Genomic DNA, 13,734 nt, shown 5'->3' on the forward strand with positions numbered 1-13,734 from the left:
ACTGGGCCACACGGAAGACTGCCCTGCCTGAGGCTCTGAGGTCCCAGGTTCAATGCCTGGCAGCACCATCAAGCAAAGCTGGGCAGTGCTCTGGTTTCTTGGATTATAGAAAAAGAAGAAGTCATAATGTAGAAAAGTCCAAGGAATTCTATCTAAAGGAATGTGGCCCAGCAGTGAGTGCTGGGCCTTAGACATATGATCCTGAGTTCAACCCCCAGCACTGACCAGAGTGATGGATGCTAATTCTCTCTCGTTAATACACCAAAAGTTAATGAATGAACAAGCTTGGAGAGCTAGCATGGCTGCTAACACAGACTTTCAGGCATTAGGCACCAAAGGGCCCAGCTTCAGTCCCCAGCACCACAATAAACAAAAGAAAAACAAAAACCAAAAACAGTGCCTTTTAAGGAACTATACAGAACTTATACATTGAACGTTTACAAATGGTAACAATACATTAAGAAATACTTAAATGACATGTCAATGCTATGCATTTAGGCTGCTACCTGCCCAATTTGTCTAGGTTTAAACTGATTTCTATAAAAATAAGAGCAAAACGGGCTGTAGCACAATGGTTAAGCGCACATGGCGCAAAGCGCAAGGACTGGCAGAAGGATCCCAGTTCGAACCCCGGCTCCCCACCTGCAGGGGAGTCGCTTCACAGGTGGTGAAGCAGGTCTGCAGGTGTCTGTCTTTCTCTCCCCATCTCTGGCTCCCCCTCCTCTCTCTGTTTCTCTCTGTCCTATACAACAACGATGACATCAGTAACAACAACAATAACTACAACAATGAAAACAACAAGGGCAACAAAAATGGAAAATGAATAAATATAAATATATATATATATATTTAAAAAAATAAGATCAAGATTTTTTCTTTTTACATCTGTTGTACATATTTAACATTAAAGGATCTAGGAATGTCAAATTAATTTAAGTAACAGAGAAAGGAATCATTTTAACCAATGTAAAGATCTACCATGCAGTGTCAGAAGTAAACAAGGACTGCTAGGCATTTAAAACCACATGACCTTTTTTTTTTTTTTTTTAGCTTTTTTTAAATGAAGGCCTTACACATACTTAATTGGTACTGTAAGATGTGCCCTTTCACGGACATCCTCATTTCCTCAAATACCTAAACTGTCTAACTTTTCTGACACTGAACAGCAAGGATCACACACACACACACACAGACACCACACACTCACACTCACCACACACACTCACTCACACCACACACAGTCACACACTCACACACATACTCACTCATATACACACACACTCACTCACATACACACACATTCACACACATACACACACCACACACTCACTCACACACACTCACTCACACACATACCACACACACCACACACTCACACACACCACACACTCACACATACACACACACTCACACACACACACACTCACACTCACTCACACACACACACACTCACTCACACATAATTACAAGACACATAAAGGGCCAAAGTCTTTAGCCACTGAAACATTTCCCTTCCCTCAAGTAAACTAAGGACTCTAGAAAGTGCCGTTAAGTGTTGACAGAGGAATCTTAAAGAAGCTGCTTCTTGGGGAGTCGGGCGGTAGCACAGCGGGTTAAGCGCAGGTGGCGCCAAACTCAAGGACTGGCAAAAGGATCCAGGCTTGAGCCCCCGGGCTCCCCACCTGCAGGGGAGTCGCTTCCCAGGCGGTGAAGCAGGTCTGCAGGTGTCTGTCTTTCTCTCCCCCTCTCTGTCTCCCCCTCCTCTCTCCATTTCTCTCTGTCCTATCCAACAACGACATCGATAATAACTACAACAATAAAACAACAAGGGCAACAAAAGGGGAATAAATAAAATTTTAAAAAAAAAGCTGCTTCTAGGTCGTTATCTTGCTAAGTCTCTTAATTTTATAAAAGGTCGTGATCTGTGATAGTCTCCTCACAGTGAAGATACCGGTGGGGTTTCTCTTTGGTAAGTGCAGTCAGCAGAGGTTGAAGAGCTTTCTCTGACAAAAGGCTGTTCTCAGTATTTATCTTCAAAAAGTCTTTCCCCAAAAGGAGTTCCCGAAGGGTGACTGAGGAGCGGCCACGTGTGAAGGGCCTTCCCACACCTGCCACACTGACAGGGTTCTCAGGATGGACCCTTTGGTGCTGGGTGAGGGAGGAGCCGCGGCCGAAGCCCTTCCCGCACTCGATGCACTCGTAGGGCTTCTCTCCAGAGTGGGTGATAGAATGGCGAATCAGGTTGGTGCTCCAGCAGAAGGTCTTCCCGCACTCGAGACACTGGAAGGGCTTCTCCCCACTGTGGATGCGCTGGTGCCTGGTGAGGCCCGACCTGCGGCTGAAGGCCTTCCCGCACTCAGAGCACTCAAAGGGCTTCTCCCCGGAGTGGATGCTGAAGTGTCGGATGAGGTCCGCGCGGTTGCTAAAGGCTTTCCCGCACTCTCTGCAGTCGAAAGGCTTTTCCCCCGAGTGGGCCCGCTTGTGCAAGATGAACGTGGAGCAGTGGGTGAAGGCCCGCCCGCAGTCGGCGCACACGTAGGGCTTCTCCCCGGTGTGGATGCGCTGGTGCCTCTTGAGGTACGATCTGTGGTTGAAGGCCTTCCCACACTCGGGACACTCAAAGGGCTTCTCTCCTGTGTGGATGACAGAGTGGTGAATGAGGGCCGCGCTCTCGCAGAACACCTTCCCACACTCACCGCACTCGTAGGGCTTCTCCCCGGTGTGAGTCTGCTGGTGCCACATGAGATGGGACCTGTGCTTGAAGACCTTGCCGCACTCGAAGCACTCGTAGGGGTTCTCGCCACTGTGGATGGTATAGTGTCGGATGAAGCCTGGCCTGTCTCGGAAAGCTTTCCCACACTCTTTGCACTCAAAGGGCTTCTCTCCAGTGTGGCTTCTCTCGTGCAAGACAAAAGTGGAGCGGTGGGTGAAGGCCTTTCCACACTCGTCGCACCGGTAAGGCTTCTCGCCACTGTGAATGCGCTGGTGCTGTGTGAGGTGCGACTTGCGGTTGAAGGCCTTCCCGCACTCCGCACACTTATAGGGCTTCTCCCCCGTGTGGACCAGGTGGTGCTGAAGGAGGTAAGTGCTCTTACTAAAGGTTTTCCCACACTCCGTGCACTCGTAGGGCTTCACTCCAGAGTGAGTCCTCTCATGCCCAGCAAGGAGGCGCTTCTTGCTAAAAACCTTCCCACATTCATTGCATTTAAAGACGTTTTCCTCGGCCTGAATAGTGGGCTCTTTCCCACATGCACACGAGTTAAGGACAGCACCCGCCAGAAGGACCGGCTCCCGCTCCTCGAGCACACACACCTCTGGCCATCGTGCAGTTGCCAAGCCTGAGACTCCACCTCCCACAGGGCTCGTCCTTCTGGGGGTCTCCCTCTGGCCTCAAGTGTTCTCGAATTTCCGATGGCCCATCCTGGTTCTTGATGTGGCTGACACAGAAGTCCTCTGGGGTTCCTTGAGTGAGTGGTTCCTGTGCGACTCCCCCAGACAGGACTGCTTCTCAAGTGGCAGGTTCTGTGATCCTCAGCTTTCCTTTGACACCTAAATGGAAAAAAAAGGAAAAGGCTTCCGTAATGCTAACACAAAAGCGAGATGAGCATTGAGAATGCACACTTCAAGGTGCACCTAGTGCCTCTGTTTCGTTATTTCAGACATCTATGTTGGCTACCTTGCCTGCTCCCGATCTTCTGACACTTAAAAAGGGAGACACAGAAATGGCAGAGGAAGGGGGTAGGGTGAATAAAGTGAAGAGACCACCACAAATCCACACTGGATGGAGTCGGAAGAGTAACGGACAAAGTGTGCTGTGCAGAATCAACTTCTCCAGTGGCCTGTCTGGCCTTTGTCCTGGCTCCATAGAAATAGCCTCTCCTCTCCTCTCTCCAGATATGTCTGAGGGTACTGTATTAAAAAAAAACATTTATGGGGAGTTGAGTGGTAGCGCAGGGGGTTAAGTGCACGTGGCGCAAAGCACATGGATCAGCGTAAGGATCCCGGTTCGAGCCCTGGCTCCCCACCTGCAGGGGAGTCGCTTCACAGGCGGTGAAGCAGGTCTGCAGGTGTCTGTCTTTCTCTCCCCCTCTCTGTCCTCCTCTCTTCATTTCTCTCTGTCCTGTCCAACAATGATGACATCAATAACAACGACAATAACTACAACAATAATAGAACAAGGGAAACAAAAGGGAATAAATATTAAAAAAAAAAAGAAAAAAATTATTTATTTATTCCCTTTTGTTGCCCTTGTTGTTTTATTGTTGTAGTTATTATTGTTGTCGTTGTTGTGGCTTTGCGCCACCTGCAGAATAGAGAACTCATTAGTTTATGCTGAAGAGACGGCTACAGGCCGGGTCTAGCCAGCTCAAGAGGCCTAGCATGGCATTAGAAAGTTACTGTAAGATCATTACTAGGGAACTCTGGAAAGAGAAGGAGAGAAGATGCCTGCCCTGTCAGAAATCCTCCACTAATTGCGCCGATGAGGCTCAGAGCTCTCTGGGGGCTGAGCTCGGTTGAGCTTCCTGGGTGGCAACTGTCGGCATGTGTTTTCACACATTGATGTCAAGGGTAATGAGGTGTTTTGATGGGGGGGGGCCTTTATCTATTTTTCATTTATTTTATATTTTCAGTGAGACAGAGACCAGAGCACTGCACAGCTCTGGCTTATGGTGGTGCTGGAGACTGAACCTGGGACTCTGGAACCGCAGGCAGAAGAATCTTTTGCAGAACCATTATGCTGTCTTCCCAGCCTGCTTTATTGTATTCTTAATTTTTAAAAAAATATTTATTTATTCCCTTTTGTTGCCTTTTTTTTTTTTTACTGTTGTTGTGGTTATTATTGTTATTACTGATGTCGTCATTGTTGGATAGGACAGAGAGAAATGGAGAGGGGAAGACAGAGAGGGGGAAAGAAAGACAGACACCTACAGACCTGCCTCACCGCCTGTGAAGTGACTCCCCTGCAGGTGGAGAGCCGGGGGCTCAAACTAGGATCCTTATGCCGGTCCTTGTGCTTTGCGCCACATGCGTTTAACCCGCTGTGCTACCGCTACCCGCCCCCCCCCCCAGCACTGCTCAGCTCTGGCTTATGGTGGCACAGGGGGACTGAACCTGGGACTTCGGAGCCTCAGGGATGAGAGTCTGTTTGAATAACCATTATGCTAACGCCTCCCACCCCTGAAGGAAGCTTCAGTACTGTGATCTCTCTCACTCTCTCCATCTGCCTGTTTCCATCTAAAAAATGAAAGTGTATATGGGCTGGGGAGACAGCAAAAAGACTTTCATGCCTGAGGCGCCAACGGTCCCAGGACCAGTCACTACCAAAAGCCAGAGCTGAGCGGTGCTTTGGTGAAATTAATCGTAATTATTAAAGACATAAAGAAACAGAGAAGAGGGAGTCAGACAGTAGTGCAGTGGGTTAAACGCAGATGGCACAAAGCACAAGGACCGGTATAAGGATCCTGGTTCGAGCCCCCGGCTCCCCACCTGCAGGGGAGTCGCTTCATAGGTGGTGAAGCAGGTCTGCAGGTGTCTGTCTTTCTCTCCCCCTCTGTCTTCCCCTCCTCCCTCCATTTCTCTCTGTCCTATCCGACAACGACACCATCAAGAACAACAACATGAATAATAACTACAACAATAAAACAACAAGGGCAACAAAAGGTAACAAATAAATACATATTAAAGAAAAAGAGAATTATTTATATTTGCAGTCTGGAGGTTGTTGAAATGGAGAGACCGTTGGACTCTCCAGCATGAGGTGCGGCATCAGATCCTCGGCACTGCGTGGGCCGGACTGATGCTCTGTAGTGCCAGCCTTTCTTTTTTAATCTCTCTTATTTGCTAGGGCAGGGAGAATCGGAAAGGGAAAGGGGAGGTAGGGAGGATTCTTGCTGTTAAGCTGTCACTGTCTGTAAATGACAAAACATCAATACGGAAAGAAAGCCCTGGAGATTTCAACCACTTCAACTACTGTGGGGCTGTGTGTAAGCTTGGTAGGGCGTAGGGAAAACTCCCCCCATCCTTGGATGGAGGTCTGGGAAAGACACCCCTTTGTTAGCCTCTCTCACAGAGATGAGCCAAGGGGAAAAAGTCTCTCAGACTCAGTTTCCCCTTATTAGACTCCAGACCACAGAGATCTCACTGTTTCTCCCCGCTAACTACAGGCCACATGGCTGCCTGCTTTAAAGTTCAAAGTTCAGTCACCCAGAGTTCACATAACCACCTTACTTTTGATCACTAAGGAGAACACACTCCATCAAACACCTCCCTGACATCAGTCAGTGAAGCCCCCCAAAACACTATGTCCTTATTGTCTTTGATATGATGATTTACATCAAGCCTGTTTATCTTCTCCCTATCTCACCCTGCTGGTTTAACCCCTCTGCTTCTCTCAAACGCCTTTAGATAATTAACCTGTTTGCATCATGGAGACTAGTTGTTTTGACCTTTATATATCGCATCAATTCTTGTCATACCAGCCCCCTACCATAGGGGCAAGCTGACCTTTAAGAAACCTGTAATTTCTGACGTATTTGAAAAATGTTCTTTTGTTTGAATCCCTATATAAACCCAAGCCCACACCCAAATAAATGAGAGTGTTCTAATTCTCCCCGGTGTCCCTTGTCTATATCGCTGAGTCCTCGAGCTAGCGAGGGAGAACCGGTAGCTCACCTTCCTGGCTGAGTCACTCCACACAAGCTCCAGCAAACTACCAGAAACAATCGAGACATTTAGTAAAGTGGCAGGGTGCAAAATCGAAAGACACAAACTTGCCACATTTCTTTTTATTTTACTTAAAAAAAAAAAAAAAAAAGAGCACTACTCAGTTCTGGCTTATAGTGCTGCTGGGGATGGAACCTGGGACCTCACAGACTCACGCATGTAAGTCATCTGCAGAACCACTATGCTATTTCCCTGGCCCTAAGCCTTATGCATTTCACAAAAGAGAGACACACAGAGGAAGAAGCATCACTTTGGCGTGTGCAGTGCCAGTGCTCAGGAGGCGGGCACCGGGCTTGGAACTTTACGCACGCGAGTCCAGAATCCCACCACAGTGCCGCCTCCCTGGCAGCTGGGACATTTTTTAAAACAATGAATTGGGGGCCCGAGTGGTGACACACCTGGTTGAATATGCATGTTTCCAGGTGCAAGGAGCCGGGTTTGAGCCCTCAGACCCCACCTGAAGGGGGAAAGCTTTGCGAGTGGTGAAGCAGGGCTGCAGGTGTTTCTCTAAGAAATAAGTAAAGATAATAAAAATTTTTTTAAAGGCGCACCTGGCTGAGCACACACATTACAGTGCATGAGGACACAGGGTCAAGCCCCTGGCCCCCACATGCAGGAGGGAAGCCTCACAAGCAGTCGAGACAGCATTGCAGGCATCTTTCTCCCCCTCTCTACATTCCCCTTCCCTCTCAATTTCTGTCTCTATCCAAGATAAATGAAGAGAAATGAAACAAAATAAAGATAACACTCCCTGACCTCAACATGTAGTAATTAGCAATGAGTAATAACAAAAAGTGCTGGTATTGGAAGACAGGTGTTCAGGCCAGAATAGAGCGCAGAACTGAACCCACACACATACGGAGAGCTACTACACAAACATCAGGGCCAAAACTAGACAAAGGGAAAGGTCTCTGACAAATATGTTGGGAGGACTGGAAAGTCACCTATAGAAAAATAAAACGGGTGAAGCGGGTCTGCTCGTGTCTATCTTTCTCTCCCCGTCTTCCCTTCCTCTCTCAATTTCTCTCTGTCCTATCCAACAACGACAGAGTATCAACAATAGTAACAACAACAACAACTATGATAAATAACAAGGACAACAAAAGGGGAAAAAATAGCCTCCAGGAGCAGTGGATTTGTAGTGCAGGCACGGAGCCCCAGCAATAACCCTGGAGACCAAAAAAAAAAGGAGGCTGGAGAGGTAGCATAATGATTCTGCTTAAAAAGACTTTCATGCCTGAGGCTCCCAGGCTCCAGGTTCAATCACCAGCATCACAAGCCAGTGCTAAGCAGGGATATACAAAAAAATGATAAAATCAAATCAGGGGAGTCGGGCGGTAGCACGGCAGGTTAAGTGCAGGTGCCACAAAGCGCAGGGACCGGCGTAAGGATCCTGGTTCGAGCCCCTGGCTCCCCACCTGCAGGGGAGTCGCTTCACAGGCAGTGAAGCAGGTCTGCAGATATCTGTCTTTCTCTCCCCCTCTGTCTTCCCCATCTCTCTCTGTCCTATCCAACAACGATGACATCAACAACAATGACAATAACTACAACAATGAAACAACAAGGGCAACAAAAGGGAATAAATAAATATATATATATATATATATATATATATATATATATAAAATCAAATCAGATCACTGAACACCATACACCAAAGATTAAGAACTCAAGATGGACTAAAGACTTGGATATTAGACCTGACACTCTATGAATTTAGAGATTTGAGTCCACTGGCAAGGAAAACCAAACCAAGCAAAACAAAGGGGACCACACCAAATTAAACATGGGAGACTGTCACAAAAAGGGGACGGAGCTATTATTTGAGAGACTTCAGTCCGTCCCACTGACAAGGGATCAAAGGTAAAGAAAGCAAACAACACGAGTCTGCGAGGTGGTGCCGTGGAGGGGCCAGAAGGCCCTGGGCGCAGCCCCTCCACGCCCCACTGAAGCTTTGCTGTGTTCCTTCTCTCCTGCTTTCACCCTCTCTTCCTCTCTCCCTGTTTTGTGCTAGTAAGTAAAACCTTGATAAAACTTGATAAAAGCAAGTAATCCAATGAAAAAGACCTGAATAGACGTTTCCTCAAAGATAATAGGCAAATTGTCCAGAGACATGAAAAAGAATGGAAGTGGGTGGAGCTAGATGCAAATGGTTATGCAAAGAGACTCAGGCCTGAGAATCCACAAGTTCTGGGTTCAATCCCCTACACCACCATAAGCCAGAGCTCAGCAGTGCTGGGGGTGGGGGGGGGGGAACTAGAAGTGCCGGGTGGTGGTACAGCTGGTAGAGCACTCGTTACCACGCTCAGGAGGCAGGTTCAAGACTCCGATCCCCACCTGCAGGGGGAAAGCTCCACAGGTAGTGAAAGAGTGCTGCCGGTGTCTCTCTCCCTCTCAATTTCTGTTCGTATTTAATTCATAAAACTTAAAAAATAAAACAACATGCATTTTTTTTTTTAAAGACTGTAAACAAGCGCTGGTGAGGCTGTGAACAGTTAAGCCTGGGGCACCGCTGCTGGGAATGTCAACTCAACTGGTGCAGCCCGATGCAAGACGGTACAGAGCTCTCACAAAATAAAAAGGCCTTTCGTGGTCCGGGAGGTGGCGCAGTGGATAAAGCATTGGGCTCTCAAGCATGAGGTCCTGAGTTCAACCCCCGGCAGCACATGTACCAGAGTGATGTCTGGTTCTTTCTCTCTCCTCCTATCTTTCTCATGAATAAATAAATAAATAAATTCTTTAAAAAAGAAAAAAAAAGTTAAAGCATCATTTAAAAAAAAAAAAAGGCCTTTCAACCCTGTACTTCCACTCCAAGGCATATTCGCAGAGAACATAAAAACACTGACTCTGCAGGACACGGGCCCTGTGTCCACAGCTGCGTTATTCACAGCCGCCTAAATGCCCATCCGCAGATGGCTGGCTAAAGAAGTCGTGGGATATACACTCCATGGAACACTACTCTGCCGCCAAAAAGATGGTGCTATAATGTCCTTTGGGGGCAAAAAAATGGCTGGAGCTGGAGGTGATGACGCTTAGCGAAGCAAGATAAACGACAACCTCTGGATGGTTTCACTCTTATGTGGAATCTAGAGAACTGATACACGTGAACTTGAGAAGAAAAACAAAAGCAAAGACAGGAGCAGCAGTTTATAAGACTTGTGAGAATTCTGGTGCTTCTGAGAGATGGGAGGGCCGGGACACAGAACTTGGGTGGTGGGTGGGTGTGGCATGAAACTGTCCGTGGTAATCTTAAAATCTTTAAGCCGCTGTCAATCACAAGTTACAAATAAAGGCACGGCCAGGGAGACAGCATAGTGGTTATACAACAGACTTTCGTGTCTGAGGCTCCAGAGCCCCAGGTTCAATCCCCAGCTCCATCGAAGTGCAGGCTTTCGCGGCTGAGGTCCAAGCCCTAGTGCTTCTTCTAGCGTTTGCCCTTCTTCCGTAGCCAGTCCACAGCGTCAGGTTGAGCCTGATGTCAAGTTTCGAGACCTCCTTTGAATCTGGAGAGGTGGCAGTCGTTGACTGTGTGGGTCATAGTCTGTCTGGAGCCGCAGGGAGTCGGGGCAGGAGAGCGGCACTGGGAAGTGCTGGAAGCTGGGGGTGGGGGAGCGGCCAGGACGGACACACAGCCCGGCCGAGGAGGGGAGGGCTGGCCAGCATCACCTCATGGTACAGGGCCCTCTGGGCAGGGCGCAGCTGCTCCCACTCCTCCTGGGGGAGGGTCACGGCCACGTCATCGAAGGTCTTCTATGTGGGAGGTGCCGGGACGCCATGAGCCGCAGAGCCGCAGAGGATCAGGGGAATGAAGGAAAGCGCCCAGGGCAGCGCCAGCGCAGCGCCAGCCTCCCTCCCAGCCGGGCTGAGCCTCCATCAGCCTGCAGTCACACCCAGCCCCCGCCTTTCGCGTTACCTTAGAGATACGGCCGCCTTACTTCACTCAGGACGGCTCCCACCCACCGACTGGCATCGCGGATCTGCAAGAGCCACTCCTGTCTGAGGCTCCGAGGTCCCAGGTTCAGTCCCCAGCACCACCATCGGCCAGAGCTGAGCAGTTCTGAAAAAAAAGAAAATAAAATAGGGGAGTCGGGTGGTGGCGCGGTGGGTTAAGCGCAGGTGGCACAAAGCGCAGGGACCGGCATAAGGATCCAGGTTCGAGCCCTGGCTCCCCACCTGCAGGGGCGTCGCTTCACAGGCGGTGAAGCAGGTCTGCAGGTGTCTGTCTTTCTCTCCTCCTGTCTGTCTTCCCCTCCTCTCTCCATTTCTCTCTGTCCTATCTGACTACGATGACATCAATAACAACAATAATAATAACTACAACAACAATAAAAAAGAAGGGCGACAAAAGGGAAAATAAATAAAATAAAAATTTTTTTAAAAGTGTCACAGAAGAGGAGAGTCTGAAGTTGATACTGAGTCTCTTGATGAGCCTGCTCTCTAATTCTCCCTGAGACTTGGCGGCCTAGCGCACAGGTGTGCTGTGTGTGTGTGTGTGTGCGTGCCAGATACTGTGTCTGCAAGAGAACAAGTGAATGAAACACCTGGAGGGCAGGGGGCCGCGCGGTAGCGCAGCGGGTCAAGCAAGGACCAGCAAGGACCAGCGCAAGGACCGGCGTGAGGATCCCGGTTCGAGCCCCCGGCTCCCCACCTGCAGGGGAGTCGCTTCACAGGTGGTGAAGCAGGTCTGCAGGTGTCTGTCTTTCTCTCCCCCTCTCTGTCTTCCCCTCCTCTCTCCATTTCTCTCTGTCCTATCCAACAACAACGACAACAACAACAATAAAACAAGGGCAACAAAAGGGAATGAATAAATAAATATTTAAATAAAACAAAATAAATGCACAAGGACCCAGGTTTGAGGCCCCGGTCCCCACCTGCAGGGGGAAAGCTCTGCAAGTGCTGACGCAGGGTGCAGATATCTAGATAATACAAAAATTAAGTTAAATTCATTAAAATGTGTGCTTGGGGATTCTTACCCCTCCCCGGGCGTGGGGGGTCAGTGTCGCCACTGCCAGGCCCGGCTCGCGACCAGAGGCCTAGGAAGTCCCATCGGTTTCAAGCCTCACAGACGAGACTGTCACAAGAACTCGCCGACATGACACGGGACGGCGGCGGCTCACTCAGGGCTCTGGTGGCCTCGTCTGACACTCCTCCGTCAAAGCGGTGAAACCCTTTTTTTCCCCCATTACGCCTTTTTCAGTCGCCTCTGAAGATGTGGCTGACTGTGCCGGGGGCCCCACCGGCTGGCTCCCTCCTCCTTCCCCACTTCTTCTTCTAGCGTTTGCCCTTCTTCCGTAGCCAGTCCACAGCGTCAGGTTGAGCCTGATGTCAAGTTTCGAGACCTCCTTTGAATCTGGAGAGGTGGCAGTCGTTGACTATGTGGGTCACAGTCTGTCTGGAGCCGCAGGGGCAGTTCGGGTCGTCTCTGGCTCCCCAGCGATGGAACATAGCGGCGCACCGGCCATGGCCTGTTCCATAGCGATTGAGGAGGGCCCGATCATAACGTGCTAGGTCAAAGCCGGGTGGACGCTTGCAGGGGTCTGTGATGAGGTGTTTGTTCTTTACCTCAGCTGACTGCCAACTCTGTTTCCAAGAGTCTGGAACAGAGAAGTTCAGTGTAGGCGTAGGGGACCAGATTGGGTGACGAGACGTCAAGCGTTGGACAGGGTGGGCGAAGATATCCGCGTATATTGGCAGGTCCGGTCGAGCGTAGACGTGGGAAATGAACTTAGATGATGCCGCATCCTGACGAATATCTGGCGGGGCGATGTTGCTAAGAACTGGCAGCCATGGAACCGGGGTGGAACGGATGGTTCCAGAAATTATCCTCATGGAGGAATATAATTTGGAATCGACCAAGTGGACGTGGGGGCTACGGAACCATCCTGGGGCACAGTATTCTGCAGTGGAATAGCATAATGCCAGAGAGGATGATCGCAGTGTGGAAGTGCTCGCGCCCCATGAGGAGCTGGCCAGTCTTGCAATGATGTTATTCCTCGCGCCCACCTTTGCTGCAGTTTTTATGAGATGGTCGTGAAATGACAGGGTGCGATCGAGAGTAACGCCAAGATAGACTGGCTGGGCTTCATGCCGGATTCTCATACCGCCAAGCTGCACATTAAGCTCACGCGAGGCCGAGGCATGGTGTAGATGGAAAACAGATGAGACCATTTTTGCAGTGCTAGGGATTAGCCGCCATTTTTTACAGTAATCAGATATCAGAGACATGTCTTTCGTGAGTGTTTCCTCGAGGATGTCGAACTTCCCCACTGATTTCTGTCTATTCCACAAGAAAAGAAAAGATATTAAAGGGCTGGAGCGCACACACGACCTCGGGTTCAAGCCCCCAGTCTCCGGCTGCAGGACGGAAGCTTCATGAGCAGCGCGGCAGGGCTGCGAGCGTCTCTTTTTTCTTTACTTACTATAACGAACGAGAAACTGAGAGGGGAGGGAGAGAGAACCACCATGAGCCAGAGCTGAGCAGGGCTCTGGGGAAAATAATAATAATAATAATTTTCTGCAAGCAGACAGACTCTCCTGCCTGAGGCTCTGAGGCCCCAGGTTCAATCCCCCTGCACCGCCATCAGCCAGAGCTGAGCAGTTCTGGTAAAATAAATGAATAAATAAATGCAGGAGTCCGGCGGTGGCGCAGCGGGTTAAGCGCACGTGGCGCAAAGCACAAGGACCGGCGTAAGGATCCCGGTTCAAGCCCCCGGCTCCCCACCTGCAGGAGAGTCGCTTCCCAGGTGGTGAAGCAGGTCTGCAGGTGTCTGTCTTTCTCTCCCCGTCTCTGTCTTCCCCTCCTCTCTCCATTTCTCTCTGTCCTGTCCAACAACAATGACATCAATAACAATAACAAGGGCAACAAAAGGGGAAAATAAATAAATAAAAATAAATGAATAAATACATAAATGCACAAGGACCAGGGTTCGAGCCCCCCGACCCCCGTCCCCAGCTGCAGGGGGAGAGCTTTGCAAGTGCTGACGCAGGCCTGCAGGGGTGTCTCTGTCTCCC

General features: G+C 49.5%; 1 protein-coding gene and 1 long non-coding RNA gene across 2 annotated transcripts; both read right to left on the reverse strand.

Annotated features, from left to right (window-relative positions):
- Positions 1–1,864: 1,864 nt before the first annotated feature.
- Positions 1,865–3,608, reverse strand: LOC103127162 (zinc finger protein 805-like). Its single transcript, XM_060170955.1, has 2 exons — positions 3,590–3,608; positions 1,865–3,338 (listed from the first exon to the last, which is right to left on the reverse strand). The coding sequence occupies exons 1-2, from the start codon at positions 3,606–3,608 to the stop codon at positions 1,906–1,908; spliced, it is 1,452 nt and encodes a 483-aa protein (XP_060026938.1). The 3' UTR covers positions 1,865–1,905.
- Positions 3,609–9,855: 6,247 nt separating this feature from the next.
- Positions 9,856–12,271, reverse strand: LOC132533854 (uncharacterized). Its single transcript, XR_009545595.1, has 2 exons — positions 11,697–12,271; positions 9,856–10,780 (listed from the first exon to the last, which is right to left on the reverse strand). It is a non-coding gene; the product is annotated as an uncharacterized LOC132533854 (long non-coding RNA).
- Positions 12,272–13,734: the final 1,463 nt, after the last annotated feature.

This window comes from Erinaceus europaeus, chromosome 2 (genome assembly GCF_950295315.1).
Source record: "Erinaceus europaeus chromosome 2, mEriEur2.1, whole genome shotgun sequence".
Taxonomy (NCBI): domain Eukaryota; kingdom Metazoa; phylum Chordata; class Mammalia; order Eulipotyphla; family Erinaceidae; genus Erinaceus; species Erinaceus europaeus.